The following is a 24,721-nucleotide window of genomic DNA, read 5'->3' on the forward strand; positions in this document are numbered from 1 at the left end:
TTATTTTTTTATTTTTTCCAAAAGCATTCAAACTTTCACATTAACGTATGGTGACCAAAACTGTAACAAGATATTGTGTACAACCTTGAGACCTGGTGCTTGATGTCTATCTGTAGCCTTAGTTCTTGAACTGGCTGCATACCACCCTAAGCCCGGGTTCACACTGATGCAGTGCAGAATTCTCACTTGTTTCTGTGCGATTTCCACACCGCATTATAATCGCACCCCATTCATACGAACCGCTGCTGGTGTTTATTTTAAGTTAACGACACCCCGAAATCAGTTCTGCGATGTGCAGAATCGGATCGCATCGGTGTGAACACCCGTGCGATCCGATTCTGGTGTGAACTAAGAAATGGGTCCTGCACTTTTTTTGGTGCGAATGTGGTGTGATCTGAGCCATACAAAATGTATGTCTCAAATCGCACCGCACAGAAATCGCATGTGATTTGCACAGGAATGCGGTGCGGTTCCTGTGCGAATCATGTGATGTGCCGCACCGTATCACTGTGAACCTGAGCTAAACCTCTTACAGAATTCTTGTATTGCAGTGCTGTTTATTCTGAATGGAAGCCCGGTGATATAATTCAATGACAGCCAATGCAAATGTTGTGAGCGTTGTGGTGATTGGTTTTGGTGGGGAAAAAAGAGTCATGTCCCTTTTTGCTGTGTTGTGATATGTTTGCAACCCATTAAAAATTAGTTGTGTGGTGCATAATGCTAGTCTGAAGACTATAGTGCCCAACAAGCATTTGCAAAGCATTTTATGAGCTTTGTGTAAGCTTTAAAGTAGCATTTGTCTACCAGGGTTCTGTAAATCCCGAAGGTTTCTCCAGCTAGGGGTTCCTCAAGCAATTATTATTATACAGGACTTATTTAGCGCCGACAGTTTGCTCAGCGCTTTACATTATGGAAGGGTACAGTAACAATACAGTTCAATACAAGAGGGTGTATAGGGTCCTGCTCCTCGGAGCTTACAATCTAGGAGGGAGGTGCTAGTGGTACAAGAGGTAATTAGCTGTGGGGGATGGAGTGGTAGGAGGAATAGGGGATTCCAGTATTAGCTGGGGTTGGGGTAGGCTTCCCTGAAGAGATGGGTTTTCAGAGTGCGCCTAAAAGTGAGCAGAGTAGGCGATAGCTTGGGGTAGGGAGTTCCAGAGGATGGGTGAAGCGCTTGAGAAATCCTGGGAGGAGGAGACAAGGGAGCTAGAGAGTAGGAGGTCTTGCGAGGAGCGGAGAGTACGGTTTGGGTGGTAATTAACAGTTCATGCCTCCAAGATGAGCTACAATTGGCACTAATGATAATGTTATCTAAATATAAGAAGCATTAGTCCCACTGAGCACCAGTGCACTAGGATCCAAGGATTACTAGCTGTCAACGTGAAGGGGTCACTTATCCAATGGCCACCAATATGAGCGAGCATTACTGTTCTCACTGTCTGCATTTCTGTTTTGGTTATTATTAATAGTTTAATTTCAATCTAATTATTAAAAATGATATTGTATGGAGGAGCCCTGGATGTCCGATATCAAGTACAACTCATTCCTTATTTTATTCTTCGATTTAAACTTGCTGATTATGCCAATAGTCTCGTGATTTGTAGATAGTCATTATCGGTCGGGAATCCTAAGGCCTGAAAGTTTAAACTTTCAAAGGTTCCTCTGTGTTGAGAATGAGAAGTCTTCAGCACTCCCAGATTGGAGCTGAATGGCACTATGTAATAACCAGGAGAGGGATGAAGGGGAATGCTATAAAATGTCACTTGAGTGACCGTTCTGGCTCTGCAGATATCCAAAATGGTGGCACCCAGCCAGGGGCGGACTGACAACTCATGGGGCCCCCGGGCAATAGGGGATCATGGGGCCCCTGTGTCCTTGCCCAAACTCAAAAAAGCCTATGAAAAAGGTACCAGGGGCATCTCATGGGGCCCCCTACTGACCCCGGGCCCTCGGGCAGTGCCCTAGTTTCCAAATGGTCAGTCCGCCCCTGCACCCAGCAGCAGCCTCGAGTATTTGGAATGTCTACATATGTAAATAACATGACTAGAGTATGTTAAATGCACATATTATCTTTTGAGAAAATCTCCAGTGCCAGGGCCTCTTATTTATTATTTATTTCAGGTACTTATATAGCGCCATCAATTTACACAGCACTTTACATATATATTGTACATTCACATCAGTCCCTAACCCTCAAGGGGTGTACAATCTAAGGTCCCTAACTTACATTCATACATACACATACTAGGGACAATTTAGACAGGATCCAATTAACCTACCAGCATGTCTTTGGAGTGTGCGAGGAAACCGGAGTACCCGGAGGAAACCCACGCAGGCACAGGGAGAACATGCAAACTCCAGGCAGGTGGTGCCGTGGTTAGGATATGAACCAACAACCCTAGTACTGCCAGGCATTAAAGTGCTACCGGTAGCTGCAATTCAGCATTTATCCCCGGTTCACATATAGGCGGGCCGCGTTTTGCACGGGCACGAGAGCCCTTTCATTTGAATGGACTCCTGTGACACGCAGAGAAGTCCCTGCACTTCTAAAAACGCAGCCCACACAGGAACCTCGGTTCCCAGTACGGTTGCGTTTTCCAGTACGGGTGGCGTGCCATTAGAACCCGCGGGTCCGCATTCCTCTGTGCGGGTAGTGCGGCTGCACAGATTTTCGTGTGGATTCGCAGCGGCACCACCCGCAGAGATGTGAACCGGGGGGGTTAGATGTCTAGAACACTGGGCTTTTTTTATTTATTTCTATTAGGGTATCACACATCTCAAACAAAAATGAAACCGTGGATAATTGTGCAATATGATTTCTGAGGTCTACACCTACATAATACTGGAATTGGATAGCAGCCCTTTGGTATTTGACAGAGTGTTATTATTATTATACAGGATTTATATCGCGCCAACAGTTTGCGCAGCGCTTTACAAAATGAAAGACATTCCAGTTACAATACAATTTGGTACAAGAGGAAGCAGAGGGCCCGGATCATCAGAGCTTACAATCTAGGAGGAAGGGTTGAGTGATACAAAAGGTAATAGCTGTGGGGGGATGATATGATAGAGGAAATAAATGGCAGTTTACTAGGTAGAAGCAGGATAGGCTTCTTTAAAGAGAAAGGTTTTCAGTGATCGTCTAAAGGTGGATAGATTAGGAAACAGCCAGACAGATTGGGGTAGAGAGTTCCATAGGATGGGAGAAGCTTAGGAGAAGTAAAAATTACAATATTTTATCGCTAAAAATGGGTTTTTATAATTTTCATCACAAATCCAGAATGCGCCTCAGACTCTGCAAGAAAATATATTCTAAATCTGTGTGCAAAATCCAACGGTCATTTTTAGATTTTATCACCTTGTTCATTCAGGGCAAAGTTACAGGGTCTCTGTAAACTCAACACTCGCATGTTTCACATCGCTGCTCCATCGCAGCTGCCACAAAATACCTGGTGTTAGGGCTAGTTCACACTAGATACAGTTTAATGTGCTTTTTTTCTGCATCAAAAATCCATCCACCGTGTTCTTCCGTGTATTCCAATGGTCCTGGTTCACACTAGTGCAGTCAAGTTTCCTAAAAATTAGAACATGCTGCATTTTTTTTTCTGCACAGCACCGTACTGGAACATGGCAAACTGCATCAAAACGGCACGGGAACTGCGTGTGGTGTGAACTGTAAGCAAAAGCATATCTGGAGTGCATATTTGTAGTGTGAACTGGCCTTAGTTTACTTGGTGTGATGTCACCCACTTCCCTCATATGACAGTGCTAGGCCAGTACACTACTTCATGGGATAGCACATTACTCCCCCCGATCCTAGAAACACTGGGTATTTTCATGGTGGCTACAACAAGAGTGGTGGGGGGAGCAATGTGAAAGTAAGTATAGCTGAGTTGGGTGGTCAGTTTTAAAGTGATCCTGTCCAGGGGTGGACTGACAACTCATGGGGCCCCCGGGCAATAGGGGATCATGGGGCCCCTGTGTCCTTGCCCAAACTCAAAAAAGTCTATGAAAAAGGTATCAAAGGCATCTCATGGGGCCCCCTACTGACCCCGGGGCCCTCGGGCAGTGCCAGAGTTTCCAAATGGTCAGTCCGCCCCTGATCCTGTCACATTGACCTGTATGCCCAAGCGGTCTGTACACGACTGCTGAAAGCCTGCCAAGCCCAAAAAAACCACGGGAGAGATGGATGGAGAATTACTGGGTTCGAATTGTGCTAAAGCTATTTCCTTTGATATGCTCTTTCAGTGGGTTAGGGTATTTATTTATTTCAGGTACTTATATATCGCCCTCAATTTACACAGCACTTTACGTATATATTGTACATTCACATCAGTCCCTAACCCTCAAGGGGTGTACAATCTAAGGTCCCTAACCCTCAAGGGGTGTACAATCTAAGGTCCCTAACTTACAATCCTACATACACATACTAGGGACAATTTAGACAGGAGCCAATTCACCTACCAGCATGTCTTTGGAGTGTGGGAGGAAACCGGAGTACCCAGAGGAAACCTGCACAGGGAGAACATGCAAACTCCAGGCAGGTGGTGCCATGGTTGGGATTCGAACCAATGACCCCAGTACTGCCAGGTGGAAGTGCTAACCATTAAATAGTAAAGGTGGTGGTGTCCTTCTGTATGGGAGACCTGACATGGAAAATGTACTCGTCAGCTAAGATTGATGCTTAGGTTTTATGGGTTCAACTAATGCAAATCTTATGAACCAGTTCCCAACCGCGCTATAGCTAAAGGACGGCTACAGTGCCGTTGTCTAGTTCTGGGATGACGTCATTCCAGAACACGCTCCCCCAACTGTGTGCACCTGTGCCCATCAGGGCTGGCCAGCAGTGCCACCTATCAGTGTAGCATCATCAGTGCTGCCTATCTGTGCCACCTCATCAGTGCAGCCATATCACCGCATATCAGTGATGGAGAAAAATGACCTGTTTGCAAAATTTTATAATAGAAGCAAAGAAACTTTTTTGTTCACATTTTTTCCTTTTTTTTTTGACTGCAAAAAAAAAAAAAAAAAACACCCACCCGTGATTAAATACCACCAAAAGAATGCTCTATTTGTGTGAAGAAAAAAAAAAAGATAATTTTATATGGGTATAGTGTTGCATGACCATGCAATTGTCAAAGTGCCACAGCGCTGAAAGTTGAAAATTGGCCTGAGCAGGAAGGGGGGTAGAAGTGCCCAGTAGGCAAGGGGTTAAAGTGCACATAAAGCCAAAACTTTATTTCTGAGTAGAGAATGGTTATGATCCCTGTCAGTTTTAAAAATGTCAAAAAAAATAGGTTGCGCTTAAATACATACAAAAGTGTAACAAAAAATGTGACAATAAAAAAACAATATTTTAAATCAAAATGAAATCCAGCAAAGAAGAACAAGTCCAAATAATCAATATAATGTTCAAAATAATTAATCACCAAGTGAATCCACCACCAGAAATGGTTAAATAAAACTCACCAGAGTAATATGCTGATTGTTGAAAAAAAAACAGCATATGGTACTTGTTACTCTGGGAGAAATGAATAATATGGTGACAACAAACACTGAAAAAATGAGGGATGAACTCCAACAGATGATGATCTGCAAAGTAGAAAATCCACTCCAAAAAAGGTGATTTAGTATCCAAACTGAGATGATCAGACCGTCACTCGAAAGAAAAAAAGTGACCAATCATGGTGCAGTATGTTTTAAAAAACATCAAACTTTAATGAAGAAATGCACTTACAAGCAAGGTGTCCAGACTGACCAGTATAGACACGTGTAATGAATACAAGCGACTCAGACCCAGCCAAACATGCACATGCAACGCCTTTGGATGTGACGTTCAGCACATTCCTGGTCTGCTTGCACGTTGCATGTGCAGGTTTAGCTGGGTCTGAGTCGCCTGTATTCATTACACGCTGTCTATATTGGTGTCAGTCTGGACACCTTGCTTGTAAGTGCATTTCTTCATTAAAGTTTGATGTTTTTTAAAACATACTGCACCATGATTGGTCACTTTTTTTTCTTTCGAGTGACGGTCTGATCATCTCAGTTTGGATACTAAATCACCTTTTTGGAGTGGATTTTCAGCTTTGCAGATCATCTGTTGATTTAGTATCCAAACAGATGATCAGACCGTCACTCGAAAGAAAAAAAAGCGAACAATCATGGTGCAGTATGTTTTAAAAAACATCAAAGTTTAATGAAGAAATGCACTTACAAGCAAGGTGTCCAGACTGACACCAGTATAGACATGTGTAATGAATACAAGGGACTCAGACTCAGCTAAACACTCACATGCAACGTGCAAGCAGACCAGGAGTGTGCTGAACGTCACATCCAAAGGCGTTGCATGTGCACGTTTAGCTGCGTCGCTTGTATTCATTACACGCTGTCTATACTGGTGTCAGTCTGGACACCTTGCTTGTAAGTGCATTTCTTCATTAAACTTTGTTTAAAACATACTGCACCATGATTGTCACTTTTTTCTTTCGGGTGAAGGTCTGATCATCTCTTAGTTTGGATACTAAATCACCTTTTGGAGTGGATTTTCAGCTTTGCAGATCATCATCTGTTGGGAGTTCATCCCTCATTTCTTCAGTGTTGTTGTCACCGATTAATTATTAATTATTGCTCCCAGAACAAGTGCTATATGCTGGTTTTTTCAACAATCAGCATATTACTCCGGTGAGTTTTATTCAACCATTTCTGGTGGTGGATTCACTTGGTGTTTATTTTGGACATTATTGATTTTTTGAACTTTCTTCTTTGCTGGATTTCATTTTGATTTAAAATATTGTGTGGTCACATTTTTTGTTACACTTTTGTATGAATTTAAGCACAACCTATTTTTTGCTGTTTTGTATATCCTGTGAGTTTATAGGCTAGGTTCTGCAGCTTGCTGTTGTCTTATACAATTTCCGTGGCGCTGGTTCTATACTTATATATAGTTTTAAAAATGTGATCCTTCTTTACCAACCTACTCATTCACTACTTTATCTCTTTATCCCAGCTATTGCAATGCTTTCCTCCATTGCCAACACAGGCTAGCACTTACAACATGAAAGGAGATTTTTCAAATGAACTTCTATTGGATTGTCAAATAACTAGTGTGTGTATTACAATGTTATAAAATGTGATCACAGATCTCCTTTAAGTCTGAGATGAACTCTTACTAAAGGATGCTCCATTATTTATATGCACTAATCTGATATAAAATTAAGCAATTGCTAGCAGGGGTGTATTTACAACAAGGCACTTGCCTAGGACAGCATTTCTCAGAGGGACAATACCTCCCCCCCCCCCCTTCCAGAAGAGACGAAAGAAGGGAAACACGCCATAGGAACCAGGTGGGATCCAAGAGAGGCTGCGAGCTGCTTGATTGTGTATGTAGAGCCTGACACTTGTTCCCAGGGATGTCCGGAGCTGTGAAGATGAGTGTCTCTCTCCATCATGGGGGGGTATTGGAAGGCTCTCCCAGGTGGGAGGCAGGAATGTTGTCAATGTCAGGCTCTGTCCACATTTTAAAAAAAAAAAAAAAAAAAAAAAAGAAGGACGTGCTTAGAGCACACATGTCCGGTACTCACGGAAAGGTCCCAAACTCCTCTTTCGATCGGGACCTTTCCCGATCATGTGCCATCACGATGGTCACATGACTCTAAACCCCACCCTGCATCCTGAAACCCTTAAAGGGCTGGGAGGCACCGTCGCCAAGGTTTTCATTCTTCTGGGTAATGTAAGGCCCCATTCACACTTTAAAATAAGGTCATTCGGAATTACATTCAGGACCCAGCAGGGATACCCAGCTATTAGCTGCAGGTGGCAACCCCACTGCAAGCAACAAGAGGTGGACAGATCCTGCAGCCAATCACAGCGGTTCACATGTAAAATCACTCATGAAGCAAATACCTGCAAATGATTGGCCCTGAATGCAAACTGTCAATCATTTTCCAGTAATTGCACTCTGAACTTGCTAGAAAATTTGACTACTCCAACTGCCCAGCTCCCTCCTAACAAGTCATAGCCCTCTTCTCCTCTGGGTAGGCCTAAGGCTCCACGCACACGGGACATTTTGATAACGCTGGTAACGTTAGCTGTGTTAAAAACATGAGTTTTTCCAGCTTCGTTTAGCGCATTTTTTTTTACCAAAAAATTAAGTCTAAAAACACTGGTTTGCAGCATTTTACTGCATATTTCAGCATTAGAGCGTTTTTACAGCTAAAAAGACTCCTAGAAACACACTAGTCCTGGGTTTGTTTTTTTCCAGCCAAAAACGTTGTTTCCAGTCTATGTGTGCATGGACACATAGGATAACACGCCGGGGATGGACACATAGGATAACACGCCAGGGATGGGCACGCAGGATAACACGCCGGGGATGGGCACGCAGGATAACATGCTGGAGGGTTTACTGGCTGTAGAAAAAAAATGGCAAAAGCCAAAAACAGCCGCTATAAAAATGGCCCGTATGCATGAGGACTTAAAGTGGAACTTTACCCTGTCAACATTGCCCATTTTGAATGCTATTAGCATTATAAATAGATAGGAAAGTATATAATTTATATTTACTTGTACACTTTTTTTTTTTTTTTTTAAACATTTCTTCTGTTACACCCAGCTTTTTTTAGATTTGTTTTTTTTTTTTATTTAAATACAGCTGGCAAAGATATCAGCTCTGACAAACTCCTCCAAGGCAGGGAAGATGAGGAACAGAACCCTGAAGAGTAAAAGTCCACACAACTCTGAAAGGTGAAAACCTTGTTCTTTATTTTCTTTGACAGGATATTTAGGAGGTGGCAGGAACAGCAGCAGCCTGGGTCCTCTGCACAGACACTCTGGTGTGCGTCTTTGCAAGATGGTCAGTGTACTCCTGGAGAGAAACCACAATGAGTTCACCATTCATTCCACCATACAATATAGGCGGTGAGCTTCACTTAAGCCATTCATTAAAGTAAATCACATACAGATGAAAGCACACTAGAGGTACTATTACTGCTTGTTACCACTAATTTGTGCACGTTTGGTACAACAAACAGCTGCCATAACAAAAAAAAACGAAAACAAAAAATAAAACCAAACACAAAAAAAACCAAAAAACACAAAAAAAAAAACAAAAAAAAAACCCCCAAACCCCACACCACACGTGGTTACATTCCCCACACATTTGCATGTGCTCTCAACCAAACCGAGAATCAAATGGCTGTTCACATGTGCAGGATTCATGGCAATTGAACAGAGGCTAAGGCTTCATTACATGCAGAAAAAAAATGAAAACTGACATGCACATGAAAACTGACATCAGAGCTTTCAGTTTTCATGTGCATTTCAATGAGTTTTATACACATTGCAGATTCTGTGCAGAAAAAAAAAAAAAAAATCTGCACTTGATACTAGTGTTGTGTGTACAGGGCACACAGAGCTGTTTTTTGTGCACCTGCAGAACATCTCAGGTCTCTGCACATTGTGTAAATGAGGCCTTAGATGGCAGCTTCCTTGGCTGAAAATGATAACCGGGTTTAGTTCCCGTTTTAAATAGTTTTGGATAAACTTCCGCCAGCAACTGTAAACTCGACAGCCACACAATTTACCTGGTAGGGGGACTTGGTGAAGATGGTTTCCTTCCAGAGATCAGGAGTCAGATAGCTATAGGTCTTTGAGATGGCATCAAAGGTGGCTTTAGCTGTATTGTGTGGAGAGAAAAAAAGTAAATAAATACAATTTGCAGAATTGATGAGAGATCTTACACAGCAGTCTGCCATGTACATCCAAGAAAGCCGGCACCATACAACCACCAGTCTATAGTGTAAAGGAACTTTTATTCTTCCAGTAAACAAATTATTCCCATAAAAAAAAAAAAAAAAAAAAAAAAGTTAAACTTTTGGGAATAAGTAGATCAGGCCACCTAACCTACATTCATTGAAATTATACATCGCAACAAGGCTTTAAAACTTTCTTGCATCAAAAACAGGATCTTCATAGAAAGACCAGGGGGTTCAGCACTGTCCTCACCCAGTGTCAGCATGTTAACTGATGGAAGCCGGCTGACTCTTAGCAGCTTTACATTGCACATGCTCTAGGTGCGCTATGCTTTGTGAATGGTCCCGTAGCTCTCTGGGACCTGTGATGTGTCCCAGAAAGCTGGAGGCGATCCACGTGGAAGTGGGAGCAGGTACCTGTCAAAACCAGTACCCTACTCCCCCCACCCAAAAAAAAAAAAAAAAAAGATCTGTGTCCAAAAGTTGTATAGGTGGAGGAAAAGCAGCAGAACTTTTGGGCGAATTTCTGCTTTAAGTTGACTATATGTAGATCCTGATTCAGCAGAACCTGAACCACAAATATTTGTGGTGGGCCGACATAAGGTGTACATCAGTAAAATCTTTACAAAGTTTTAACCCTTCACAACCCTATTTGACATCCCTGCCCTAGCAAGACATGGCAGCAATCTGGCGGCCCTCCAGCTGTTGCTAAAGTCCCATCATGCCTCTGCCTTTCGGTGTCATGCTTGTGTCAATCTTGCAATGCCTCATGGGACTTGTAGTTTGGAAACAGTTGGAGGGCCGCTAGTTTGACACCCGTGTGCTAGGGAATTTTTCCTTCACTTACTGTCCTGGAGTCACAACAGGAAGTTTTTCCAAATTGAAATAAAAAATTATCCTAAAGAGTTATTGCAGAACAAATGTCATTTGGAAGGTTTTTTTCCTTGCTTCTCTGGTCTCAACTGAAAATTTTTGGCTTTCCAGCAATTATGACATCTGTCGATTGTACTGGTCACTGACTGGGAAAGGACGGCTGTGCCACTTAGGAAGTTTGAGAATGGGGACTGCCATTTTTAATGAAACCTTCTACAGATTTTGCACTTGTCCTGCCATCGTCGCCTTCTCTATAGTGGCAGTACAGCAACTCCAGCGTGTCCAGTGGCTGAAGAGCATTCACTGCAGAACCTTGAAGAAGAAGCAGCAGTAATAGTGGCAGGGGGACAAGCCAGTGACCAGATCCTGGTTGGTAAGTGCCATGTGCAGGTATGCTCATCCACATCAACAAAAGTTTGGTTTGGCTTTAAATGCGGTCTTTTGCCACCAAAATGTATTTCTACCAAAAATACCTACTTACCAAAGTTGCCTAGAGTGGCAGTGCAGCCCCTAGCTGAGGTGTAGCAGTCATCAATACCAGCCATCATCAGCAGCTTCTTGGGAACAGGAGCTGAGACAATGCCAGTACCTCTGGGAGCTGGGATCAGACGTACCAGTACAGAACCACAACGACCTGTCACCTGCAGAAAGATAAAAAAAAAAAAAAAAAAAATTTACATTTTTTTAAAATTTAATAAAGAAGCTAAGAATTGTCACACTATAAACTATGAATATTATTATTATACAGGATTTATATATTATTATACAGGATTTATATATTATTATACAGGATTTATATTATTATTATTATATAAATCCTGTATAATAATAATAAATAAATCCTGTATAATAATATATAAATCCTGTATAATAATAATAATAATATATAAATCCTGTATTATAAATCCTGTATAATAATAATATATAAATCCTGTATAATAATAATAATAATATATAAATCCTGTATAATAATAATATATAAATCCTGTATAATATTATTATTATACAGGATTTATATATTATACAGGATTTATATATTATTATTATTATACAGGATTTATATATTATTATACAGGATTTATATATTATTATACAGGATTTATATATTATTATACAGGATTTATATTATTATTATTATATAAATCCTGTATAATAATAATAAATAAATCCTGTATAATAATAATATATAAATCCTGTATAATAATAATAATAATATATAAATCCTGTATAATATATAAATCCTGTATTATAAATCCTGTATAATAATAATAATATATAAATCCTGTATAATAATAATAATATATAAATCCTGTATAATAATAATATATAAATCCTGTATAATATTATTATTATACAGGATTTATATATTATACAGGATTTATATATTATTATTATTATACAGGATTTATATATTATTATTATTCAGGATTTATATATTATTATACAGGATTTATATATTATTATACAGGATTTATATATTATACAGGATTTATATATTATTATTATTATACAGGATTTATATAGCGCCAACCGTTTGCTCAGCGCTTTACAATATAAGAGAGACAGTACAATTACAATTCATTTCAGTACAGAAGGAATAGGAGGGTTCACTTCAATTATCTGGTCATGTGAAAAGCAGATTCTTGCTGCTTCAATCCTCATACCTAATAATGGGCATATGATAAAAGTAAACAGGAATTTACTCTTCACATGGCTGAATAATTAAAGTACAAATTCACACATTATTGTGCAAAGATTCTTAAAGCGGAGTTCCACTCACCCTGTCAAAATTAAAAGTCAGCAGCTACAAAAACTGTAGCTGCTGACTTTTAAAAAACAGCCCTTTACCTGTCCCGCGGTCCTGTGGTGTGTCCCCTGCAGCCAGTTTCATCGGCCGTCCTGTATTCCAGGAGGCCGGCATCTTCAGAGTGGGCACCCGGCTGTGACACCTTGCAGCTTCACAGACGGGTACCCACTGCGCATGCGTGAGTAGCGCTGCGCTTCATGAATGGTCCTGTAGTCTTCTGGGACCTGTCACGTGTCCCAAAAGACTACAGGGAGGGAGGACACCTTCCGCTAGGCGATTGGACCGGAAGTGGGAGAGGGTCCCTGTCAAATTCGGGTACCGGCTCCCCCCTGCCCCCCAAAGGTGTCAATCCTTAACGGGGAGCAGTCCTTAAAGCGGTACTTCCCCTTTTGGGTGGAGCTCTGCTTTAAGTCACACTTATTTGGAGAAGTGATTCAGTTCTTACACACCTAAATGTGATGACTATGGCACACATCACTTTGCACTGACATTACCCAGATCACCTCTAACATCATGGTCATCTATGTTGAGCTTCAAAACAGGAACAGGTAGACCACTTGGAGAGGTCGACCTGCCGTGCATACGGAGCTCATTGCTATGTCTCTCTTGTAACGACAATCACACAACTCCGAAACGTGCAACCGAGCAGAGCTGAGAGACCTCCAGAGTAGTAGAATAAATATTGACATTACCTTGCAGGGCACAGTGTGTGGCTTGCCGATCTTGTTACCCCAGTAGCCTCTGCGGACAGGCACGATGGACAGCTTAGCCAGAATGATGGCACCACGGATAGCAGTGGCAACTTCCTTGGAGCATTTCACACCCAGACCAACATGGCCGTTGTAGTCTCCAATGGCCACAAAAGCCTGAAAATCAAAATATGAAACATTATCTGCTGTTAAACGTCTCCTACGGGAGCCAATCAACACCAACGCTTGTGTTCCCCTTCTCCATTTCAGATCCAGCAAGGAATGATTAAAGTGTTAATAAACCCACAACAGTGAAAGTCTGTATATGCAGTAAAGCATACTTGTTATACTCACTGTGGAACCTAAGGGGTTAATCCTACACGGTGTGTAAAAGCATGTTTGATCCGGTCTTCTCTGATCCTCCCCTTCCAGTGTCTACTAAATATCTGACAGAACAGAGGCTCAGGGGCAAGCTGCAATTACTTAGTTTGGTGTGTATTGCTGGAGATTTCCCCCCTTCTTGGGAGATTGCATGTGATCAGCACAGGGCCAATCAGCACTCTCCAGACAGAGGTCAGGGGTTCTGCATTCTCCTACAGGAGAATAAAAACTTCTCCTACAAGCTTTAACCAGTGCTCTGCTGGACACTGATAGAAGTCACAAGACTGCTCTAACTGCTGATGAGTAAAAGGTAGACCAGATATAGTGAATGCAGGGTCCGGGGAGACCACATATAGTGAATGCAGGGTCCGGGGAGACCACATATAGTGAATGCAGGGTCCGGGGAGACCACATATAGTGAATGCAGGGTCCGGGGAGACCACATATAGTGAATGCAGGGTCCGGGGAGACCACATATAGTGAATGCAGGGTCCGGGGAGACCAGATATAGTGAATGCAGGGTCCGGGGAGACCAGATATAGTGAATGCAGGGTCTTGGGGATTGGTTGATTGGAGTTCAGACTTTAAGCTGACTGAAGGCTACAGGAACACACTGCACCCAGCCAACAAAGGCAGCGAGCCTGGAGCGTGAAACCCACCTTGAACCTTGTCCGCTGTCCGGCACGGGTCTGTTTCTGCACAGGCATGATCTTCAAGACCTCATCTTTCAGAGAGGAGCCCAGGAAGAAGTCAATGATCTCAGACTCCTATAGGAGGAAAGAAACTTTAAATGAAAAAAAAGTGAAGAAATGGACTGTTTCTCCAGATCTGGAGACCTCTACTTTTAGGTGAAACCTGTTGCAAGATTAGGTCAAGATTCCTCAAAGTGCCTCACTACTATGCAAACTCCTAGAATCAATATATTGGGTTTACAAACCAAGAACAATCAAGAGTCAGAACTGAAAAGATCTGCACACATCTCCTTGGTCATTGTTGCAAAGGATTAAAAAGGGGGAACCAGCAATGGAAGCACCCATAATTCCCCTCTCCCTTGTCCCATATAATGGTGTTCAGGCTCAGTGACTATGCACTACAGTACTGCAAGGATCGTGGGAACAGTATAATGGTCTCACTTCCTCCATACTCCAAAGTACCTGGTTCAAAAAGGGTGGTGGGGGGCTGTACAGCTGCCCAATCGCTGCCACCAAACTGGCTGTCAGATTTACACACATTACAGCACGAGTGTGTACACCCCCCCTCCCCCCATCCTGCCATATATCAGTGGTAGCAAAAAGGGAAACTGAAGGCAAAACTTGGTAAGAAGGTTAAACCCCTGTGAGTTTATTTGCCATCTGTATCCCACCAGGGAGACTTTCCTTCACTTTATGTCCCATAGACAAAACAGGAAATGAGGAAATATCTAAATCTCTGGTCATCACTGGAACTGGTGTCACCACTGAATGGTTTCCCCTCTTTTCCTGTTCTGGTGCCCACTCAAAATTTGGGATCTTCATTCACTGTCAGTGAGAACAGTCAAGACAAAAAATTCTTGTAATGACTGAAAAAAACACAAAAGAAAAAAAAAAAAAAGAAGAAAAACCAAAAACGCACACAGAAAACACACAAAAAACACACACAAAAAAAAAATAAAAAAAACACAACACAAAAACACCCCCCAAAAACCTAAGTCACACTTATTTGGAGAAGTGATTCAGTTCTTACACACCTAAATGTGATGACTATGGCACACATCACTTTGCACTGACATTACCCAGATCACCTCTAACATCATGGTCATCTATGTTGAGCTTCAAAACAGGAACAGGTAGACCACTTGGAGAGGTCGACCTGCCGTGCATACGGAGCTCATTGCTATGTCTCTCTTGTAACGACAATCACACAACTCCGAAACGTGCAACTGAGCAGAGCTGAGAGACCTCCAGAGTAGTAGAATGAAATATGGACATTACCTTGGAAGAAACACACACACACACACACACACAAACGAAAAAAAAAAACAAGAAACGCACACGCAAAGAAAACAAGAAACGCACACGCAAAGAAAACAAGAAACGCACACGCAAAGAAAACAAGAAACGCACACGCAAAGAAAACAAGAAACGCACACGCAAAGAAAACAAGAAACGCACACGCAAAGAAAACAAGAAACGCACACGCAAAGAAAACAAGAAACGCACACGCAAAGAAAACAAGAAACGCACACGCAAAGAAAACAAGAAACGCACACGCAAAGAAAACAAGAAACGCACACGCAAAGAAAACAAGAAACGCACACGCAAAGAAAACAAGAAACGCACACGCAAAGAAAACAAGAAACGCACACGCAAAGAAAACAAGAAACGCACACGCAAAGAAAACAAGAAACGCACACGCAAAGAAAACAAGAAACGCACACGCAAAGAAAACAAGAAACGCACACAAAGAAAACAAAAAAAACCCAAATCAGGTGTTCTAATCCCTCCCCACTCTAAAATTAAAGTAGTAGGCTATAGGCAGAGCTGGTGTGGGTGTGCTGAAGTCCCAGCGATAGACCCCAACAGACCAGGAATCTTTACCTTAATAGGCAGGGAGAAGAGGTAGATCTCCTCCAGGGACTTGATCTTCATGTCCTTGACCAGGCGGCCGAGTTTGGTGACGGGAACCCACTGTACAACAAAAGACAGTCAAGATGCAGCAATCAATACACCCCCCTGAAATCAGCCAACAGCTACCAGATCTCTACTCACTTCCTTGTCATCGGCTTTCCCCCCGCGGGCTCCACGTCCTCTTCCACGGCCCCTGCCTCTTCCACGTCCGCGACCCCGGCCTCCACTGCCGAAGCCCCCCCGAAAACCTCCCCTGTTAGCACCGGCGTCGTCCGCCATTTGCTGCAATAGAAGAGACAATGCAAAGAGATTACCGCCAGAGTTCTAGATGATCCAAATCACTCGACTCTTTAGGATCACTTCTTCTGTGGAAGGGTTAGAACCCGCCAGGGTGAGATGGGAGATTTCCCGATACGGAAGACTGAGGAAGAGTGTGAATTTTTTACTTTTGCTCACCATGCTTTCCTGTGCCATGACAACCTCTTACCCCGATTTCCTGTACAGGTGTCACAGGGACAGAAGGTAAAATATCCCCATTTAGGGTAACGGGGGTCACAAACCAGTTCTTAAAAAAGGGACCCCCCCACCATTTGTCATTCTGTCCATTCCCTCCTTCCTCTCCATTACACATTTTTAGGTTTTCCGAGCTGTAAATAGCTTGTCCCCCACCCCAGGAGATGGTGACATGCCTTCTGCAAACCTCTTGGGATCCCAGGAGGCAACATTCACACTGCGGCAGTCTACTCCGGTGATTCTACATGACGATTTTGTTCTTTAAACATTTTAGGAGCAATGTGCCGAGTGGGATCAGGAATTTTTCTGGCCCATCTACTAAGCCTCAGTCAGACAATTAGGGATGCACCGAAACTTCAGTGGCTGAAAATTTTCAGCCAAAAACACCTTTCGGCCGTTGGCCAAAATGAAAAAAAAGGTACCAAAAAAACCCCGCCCCTCGCCTCCACTCGGTAGTTCAGCCTTACCTGAGAAACCAATCAATCCCGGCGCTGGGCATAGAGATGAGTGAAGGAAAGATGGCCGCCACTCATCTCTATGACCTTGGAGAACCGGAGCGATGTCACTTCCCGTTCCGGCCATTTTTTTTTTTTAAAGCACTAGATCAGGGGTGGGCAAACTTTTTGACTTGAGGGCCGCATATATTCATATATTGGACCCCGGGGCCGGACCAAGAGTAGATGAATGATGTGTATGTGTCATCCATAGTAAGTATAGTAATATTCCCCCATAGTAAGCATAGTAATTAATCCCCCATATAGTAATTCATCCCCCATATAGTAATTCATCCCCCCATATAGTAATTCATCCCCCCATATAGTAATTCATCCCCCCATATTAAGTCCCCAAGTCCCCCGTGTCAATTCACTTACCTTTGCTCCCCGTGTTCCCGCGCCGTTCCGGTGTAGCATGAAAATCTGTCTCCTATGAGGATCTGTCCCCCTCGACGTATCTGCGCATGTGCCAGTTTCAGGCATTAGCAGCCGATCGGCGATCTCCGGCACATGCGCAGATACGTCGAGGGGGACAGATTTTCATGCTACACCGGTCTTCAGGGTGGACTGTGAGAGGAGCCTAGCTCCGCGGGCCGGATTAAAAAGGTCCGCCGGGCCGTATACGGCCCGCAGTTTGCCCATTGCTGCACTAGATCAATGCTTTATTTGGACCCAATGCTTTACATTGCAGAGGAGAAATATGGGGTCTCACTGACCCCACATCTCTCCATAAAGAGGACCTGTCACTAATTATTTCTATTACAAGGGATGAATGCATTCCTTGTGATAATAAAAGTAATTCCATTTTTTTTTTTTTTTTTAAAAGGAACAGTGCAAAAAAAAAAAAAAAAAAAACCACAACAAAAGACCATTAAATACATTTTTAAAAAAAAAAAGTTTAAAGTGCCCCCGTCCCCCCTGTGCTCGTACGTAGTGGTGAACGCATTAGTAGGCCATATCCACATATGTAAACGGTGTTCAAATTACACACGTGAGGTATCGCCGCGAACGTCAGAGCAAGAGGAATAATTTTCACACTAGACCTCCTCTGTAACTTTACACTGGTAACCTGTAGAAATTTTTAAAGCATCACCCGTGGAGATTTTTTTAAGTACAGCAGTTTCAGACCATTTCAGGAGCATGTGCAATTTTAAAGCGCGACATGTTTGGTATCTATTTACTGGCCGTAACATCCTCTTTCATATTTTACAAAAAAATGGGTGTGTGTGTGTATATATATTTTATTTTTTTTAAATCCGTGTATTTTTCCCAAAAAATATGTATTCATTTTTAAAAACTGCGCGTTTCGGTTTTCGGCCAAATGCAGTTTGAATTTTCGGTTTCGGTACCAGAATTTTCATTTCGGTGCACCACTAGACATAATCACGTTGTGCATGTTCTGTAAGTGTTCCCATTAACGCTCTTCACCCCTGCACCCAAGTGTTCCCGCTCAAGTATATGGGGCCAAAAAAGCTCAAATCTGCCTGAAAAAGAAGCTCCTGTACACTGAGTGTCTGGTGCTCAGGTGTGAAGAAGACCCAAGTGCTGAAGCATGCCAAGATTTCAGAACGGTGGAGATCTCCACTAGATAGGTATAAACATTTTTGCCAAGGTAAGAAATCAGGAAGTGGCTGCCTTCACTTTTGCATGTCTTTCCCATCTTGCTGGCCCCACCTTATCAAATTTAACAGGTCAGCTCACCCTTTCAGAAAAATTAAGCAGTGACCACCGTGTACCTTCTTCCCCAGTTCCCACTGTTCTTACCCCTGTGGGTGATGAGATATTGGTGCTCACACAGTCGGGGATATAAAACTCCCCGCTCTTCTTCCTCTTTCTGTAGAACTTCAGGCACAGATCTGTACTGGCACGGACCAATCAGAAGCACTCTGGTCTGTCCCGGAAGCACAGCAGAAGGGGGAGAACAGCAGGGATATCCGATCTGCACGAGCACTGACAACTCATCACCCACAGTGGTAAGTACAGGGCTGGGGGGGCTGGGGAGGGAGTAAGGTGTTTGTTCACTTTTTTTTTTTACGTGAACCCTTTAGGCTCGATTCGCCCTAATGCAGTGCGTGAAATTGCATGCGACTCGGATGGGAACTTCACAGCATTCCTGTTCAAATCCTATGCGATTCTTTGCAGTGCAATTAAGGCCCATTCATTTTCTATGGGCTCAATTCGCACCGCATGAAAAAGGTGCAGGAACCTCTTACTGCACCGGAATCTGATCGCAAAGGGTGTCCACACCCATGCAATCCAATTCTTGCACTCACCCTGCATTTTGCAATCTGTTTCGGGGGGGTCATTGATTTGACGTTTTCCCAACACACACATTCCTGCAAGTGGCTGTAAATGGTGTTTGGGTGCTGTAGTGACCACGGGCTGGGAACAGCGGACAATCCAGAAAGAAGTGTCACCAGCACAGCACGGAATCCTCAAAAAGGGTCCAAAGCTTTATTTAATGGTCACATATCAACAGTGGCAACGTTTTGGATCCACGCAGGGCCCCTTCATCAGACAAGTGATTTCCTGACAAAGGGGCCCTGCGTGGCTCCAAAACATTGCCACTGTTGATATGTGACCATTAAATAAAGCTTCGGACTCTTTTTGAGGATTTCTTGCTGTGCTGATGACATTTTTTTCTTCATTAATGTTGACATCGGTGGCAGATCACATGAACAGAATGCGACCAATGCGGTGCAGGAAACGCACAGGATTCGCTGCGTTTCCCACATTGCATATGTGAATCAGCTCAAAAAAAAGTTTTTTGGGGTTGAGGCAGAGCGACTGATTGCTGGCAGTCAGTGAAAGAATGTTGACCCCCCCCCCTTCCCATCCTGCCTGAACCCTCTGGGATCTCCCCCCCATTGCAAGATTGTAGGGCTCTGCAGAACACAGGGCAGCGTCATCAGGGTTCCAGACCTGGAAGAGACAGCCCACACCTGATGACATCAGGACAAGATGGCAGTGCGGGACTTGTGTGTGTGCTTCATTCTTAAAGGGGTGCAGCTGGATTGTCCGGATAGGAGTATGCCAATATAGCATTGGGGGGTGGTAAAAAAAAAAACCTGTACTTGTCCGAGCATTAACAACCCAAATCTGTGTGCAATAAAACTGAAAGTATCACAAAAGGTAAAGCTCTTCTTTTAGGTTTGGATGGAGTGGAGAAATAGAACCCTGTCAGTTTTTATTGCAGGCTGTGCCCCCCCCCCCCCCCCCACGTTAGGGAGATCCACCCCATTTGTTCTGTTTACCATGATCACTGAAAGTGAAAGAAAATTCTAACATTTTTGTCCCCAGAACAGTAAGAGGGGAAATCTTCCAAAGGGAACACTCGTTCTGCTGACCTGGGAGACCCCAAAGGGATTCCCTTACTTCTTAGGGATTTCCTATCACTTCCTGTTGTCTATGGGACAGGAAGTGAAGGGAAATCTCCCCACAGGGACACAGATGGCAAACAAACTGCCAGGGGGTATAACCCTGCCTTAGGATAATTTCTGCCCAATTTCCTTCAGATTTACCTTCAACTATGTAGCGGAAGGGCCTGCCTGATTGGATACAAACTGAGAGTGTTGTTCAGGTCGGACCTCATATTATCTGGTTTTTGGTACATCTACAGCACAATTCTCAAGAAAATTGTATAAATGTATGGGCAGCCTTACTATCCAAAATGGAAAAAAAAAAGCCTATAGTTCTACATGAACGATCAATGTCCCACCGAACCACCGGTCCCATGCCCCACCGAACCACCGGTCCCATGCCCCACCGGTCCCATGCCCCACACAAACATCCAATGGCCAACCGGACGATCGACCCAATACAGAAAAACACTCAAACTGGACACTGACAAGATGGTGTCGCTCGGCTCATGTGGATTGGTTGTGGCAAAAATAAAAGGGACCACATAGACAGTGGAAGGTGTTTCCCCCACACTGGTTGTGGGTCACAATGGATGTAGATGTAACAGAACAAAGACTCATTGGCCGCCATTTTTCCACCACAACCAATTGCTTGGATTCACCATGTTCCTGGGCTGGATTTGTGGGGCAATCCTGCACGGCGAGAGGAACGCGCGGAGCAAAGGTAAGTAAATTGACACAGGGGGGACTTACTATAGGGGGGGGATGAATTACTATAGGGGGGGATGAATTACTATAGGGGGGGGATGAATTACTATAGGGGGGGGATGAATTACTATAGGGGGGGGATGAATTACTATATGGGGGATGAATTACTATGCTTACTATGGGGGAATATTACTATACTTACTATGGATGACACATACACATCATTCATCTACTCTTGGTCCGGCCCCCGGGGCCAGTATATGAACCCATTGCGGCCCTCAAGTCAAAACGTTTGTCCACCCCTGATCTAGACAGATCCATTATCAGCCTAGACACTCTGCCTGTACCCCTCACCTCCTCCCCGGGGGCGCCCCTCACACACAATGCTGAGCAGTACGGCGGCGCGCTGTCCTCATCCTTCCCCCCTCTACAACAAATACAGCCGCCATGTCCTTCCCACACCCCTCCGCCACCAAACCAACCCCCGTTCTCCCTGCAAGCCGACGATAACGCGCGGATGTGCCCAGATTCCTACCCAACCCTCCCTCCACAAGCCGCCATCACTTACGTGATTTCAATGGATTAGAAGGCCGAAAAAGGGCGGAAGAGGACTCTTATACCCGGCAAAACATCGCGATAGGATTATTCGGGCGGGGCGAAGAGGCGGCAGACCAGTGAGGAGTTAAAGATTAAGAGTGGGTGGGGTTAAGGAGGCTAAGAACCAATTAGGAGCTGGAAGGGTTAAGAAGGTTTAGAACCAATGAGGACTTTGAAGGCAGGAGCGGGCGGAGTTAAGAAAGTTGAGAACAAATGAGAATTTGAAAGTAGGAGCGGGTGGGGTTTAAGAAAGTTGAGAACCAATGAAGGTTTTGAAAATAGAAGCGGGTGGGGTTAAGAAGGTTGCTAAACCAATGAGGACTTTAATGCAGGAGCGATTGGGGTTAAGAAGGTTTAGAACCAATGAGAACTTTGAAGGTAGGAGCGGGCGGAGTTAAGAAGGTTGAGAACCAATGAAGGTTTTGAAAATAGAAGCGGGTGGGGTTAAGAAGTTTGCTAACCAATCAGGACTTGAATGCAGGAGCGAGTGGGGTTAAGAAGGTTAAGAACCAATGAGAACTTGAAAGTAGGAGCGGGCGGAGTTAAGAAGGTTGAGAACCAATGACTAATTGAACATAGAAGTGGGTGGGGTTAAGACGTTTGAGAACCAATGGGGTGTAGGTAGTGCGCGATCCCGGCCTCCTGGACTATATAATGAGATGACCCGGGCGCGCCCTTCCTTTTTCTCCCTGGACAGAGGTGAGTGGGATGGATGGTTGTGGAGTGCTCAGTGTGGGCGTAGTCCTAGTTCTCCGCCAGGCTGTAGAGATGGAGGGATGATTATAACCTTTGTTGTGTGAGATGTCTTGGAAGGCAGGCCCTCGTGCTGTGCACTGATAGTTTAGAAGGAGTAAGTAGATTGGCTTCTCCAAAATGGCGGCAGGACACATTTTATTTGGGTGCAGTTATTTTTTGTGCTATAAGACACACAGGTGATCAAATACCACCAAAAGAAAGCGCCATTTGTGGGGAAAAAGGATGTAAATCTCATTTATGTACAGCGTGGCATGAGCGTGCAACTGTCAGCTAATATAATGCAGCGCCATAACCTGGTCAGGAAGGGGGGGGGGGGGGGTAAATCCTCTGGAGAGTGAAGTGGTTAAGCCAAAATGTTTGAGGCCTGAATATTATACAGGATTTATATATTATAATTATTATACAGGATTTATATATTATTATTATACAGGATTTATATATTATTATTATACAGGATTTATATATTATTATTATTATACAGGATTTATATATTATTGTACAGGATTTATATATTATTATTGTACAGGATTTATATATTATTATTATTGTACAGGATTTATATATTATTATTATTATTATACAGGATTTATATAGCACCAACAGTTTGCTCAGCGCTTTACAATATAACGGGAGACAATACAGCAACAATACAGTTAAATACAAGAGGGTTAGGAGGGCCCTGATCCTGGGAGCTTACAATCTAAGAGGGAGGGGCTGGTGGTACAAAAGGTAGTAATTGTGGGGGATGGACTGGTAGGAGGAATAAAAGATTCTGTTATTAGCTGAGGGCAGGCTAGGCTTCCCTGAAGTGATAGGTTTTCAGAGATCACCTAAAAGTGAGCAGAGGAGGCGATAGTCTGATAAATTGGGATAGAGAGCTCCAGAGGATGGGGGAGCCTCTGCAGAAGTCCTGGAGACGAGCATGGGAGGAGGAGACAAGGGAGCTAGAGAGCAGGAGGTCATGTGAGGAACAGAGGACGGTTTGGGTTATATTTGGAGACAATGTGTGCCTGTTGTAGAGTCCACCTGGGAGAAGTAGATGTGACTGGTGAGCAGAGGGAAGTCTGTTATATTTTTGGAGGGATAATGTACAGGGGAACAGCTTGGATCTGGCATGGAGGGAAATTGCCACTGGTGTATCTTGTAGCCATTGGTAAGATCACTGTGCCTATATAAATACTGGAGTATCAAAGCTTATTACCCATAACCTTGTGTGTGCGTAATGAGACCCGTACTCCAACAGTTCAGTGTGCCTTACACCCCCTCCCCCACCCCGCTTGAGGTTTGCATTCCAAGGCCACATACTGGCTGTGTTTGGATATTTTGGTTATATCAGGTGGATGAGTATCAGAGGGAGTTTAAACAGAGAAAGTGATAGGGATACAGATTATTATACAGGATTTATATATTATTATTATACAGGATTTATATATTATTATTATTATACAGGATTTATATATTATTATTATTATTATACAGGATTTATATATTATTATTATACAGGATTTATATATTATTATTATACAGGATTTATATAGCACCAACAGTTTGCTCAGCGCTTTACAATATAACGGGAAACAATACAGCAACAATACAGTTCAATACAAGAGGGTTAGGAGGGCCTGATCCTGGGAGCTTACAATCTAAGAGGGAGGGGCTGGTGGTATAAAAGGTAATAACTGTGGAGGATGGACTGGTAGGGGAAATGGAAGATTCTGTTATTAGCTGAGGGCAGGATAGGCTTCCCTGAAGAGAGGTTTTCGGGAATCGCCTATAAGTGGGCAGAGTAGGTGATAGTCTGATAGATTGGGGTAGAGAGTTCGAGGATGGGGGAAGTTCTGGAGAAGTCCTGGAGACGAGCATGGGAGGAGGAGACAAGGGAGCTAGAGCAGGAGGTCGTGGGGAGGACAGTTTGGGTGATATTTGGAGACAAGATTGGTGATGTAATTTGGGGCAGAGTTATAAATGGCTTTATATGTTACACTGTTCAACAGGTAAAAAGTTTTGGGGATAAAATTAGCTAATCTTACATAATTTTGGGGTGCTGAAAACGAAAATGACCCTAAAAAATGTTGATTGGCTCTAGTTTCCATGATATATTCACCCATCTAATGACGTAAGCCATTCAAAATTATGATGCAACTTCAGCTGCATATTGCACAATTGATACTGGTGACCAATAGAAAATT

At 43.3% G+C, this 24,721-nt stretch overlaps 1 protein-coding gene and 3 non-coding genes across 4 annotated transcripts; 1 reads left to right on the plus strand and 3 right to left on the minus strand.

The window, feature by feature from the left end:
• Positions 1 to 8,736: 8,736 nt before the first annotated feature.
• RPS2 (ribosomal protein S2) lies at positions 8,737 to 16,403 on the minus strand. Its single transcript, XM_089682119.1, has 7 exons — positions 16,247 to 16,403; positions 16,076 to 16,165; positions 14,159 to 14,266; positions 13,122 to 13,295; positions 11,104 to 11,263; positions 9,582 to 9,673; positions 8,737 to 8,863 (listed from the first exon to the last, which is right to left on the minus strand). Exons 1-7 carry the CDS (start codon positions 16,382 to 16,384, stop codon positions 8,780 to 8,782), a joined length of 846 nt encoding a protein of 281 aa, XP_089538245.1. The 5' UTR covers positions 16,385 to 16,403; the 3' UTR covers positions 8,737 to 8,779.
• LOC149458534 (small nucleolar RNA SNORA64/SNORA10 family) lies at positions 12,951 to 13,090 on the minus strand. Its single transcript, XR_016313417.1, has one exon. It is a non-coding gene; the product is annotated as a small nucleolar RNA SNORA64/SNORA10 family (small nucleolar RNA).
• LOC149458535 (small nucleolar RNA SNORA64/SNORA10 family) lies at positions 15,298 to 15,437 on the minus strand. Its single transcript, XR_016313416.1, has one exon. It is a non-coding gene; the product is annotated as a small nucleolar RNA SNORA64/SNORA10 family (small nucleolar RNA).
• A 7,242-nt stretch (positions 16,404 to 23,645) lies between the features above and the next one.
• Positions 23,646 to 23,777, plus strand: LOC149458536 (small nucleolar RNA ACA64). Its single transcript, XR_016313415.1, has one exon. It is a non-coding gene; the product is annotated as a small nucleolar RNA ACA64 (small nucleolar RNA).
• Positions 23,778 to 24,721: the final 944 nt, after the last annotated feature.

Source organism: Staurois parvus, unplaced genomic scaffold (assembly GCF_062004578.1).
Source record: "Staurois parvus isolate SC_StPar_1 unplaced genomic scaffold, SC_StPar_1.0 ptg000285l, whole genome shotgun sequence".
Taxonomy (NCBI): Eukaryota; Metazoa; Chordata; class Amphibia; order Anura; family Ranidae; genus Staurois; species Staurois parvus.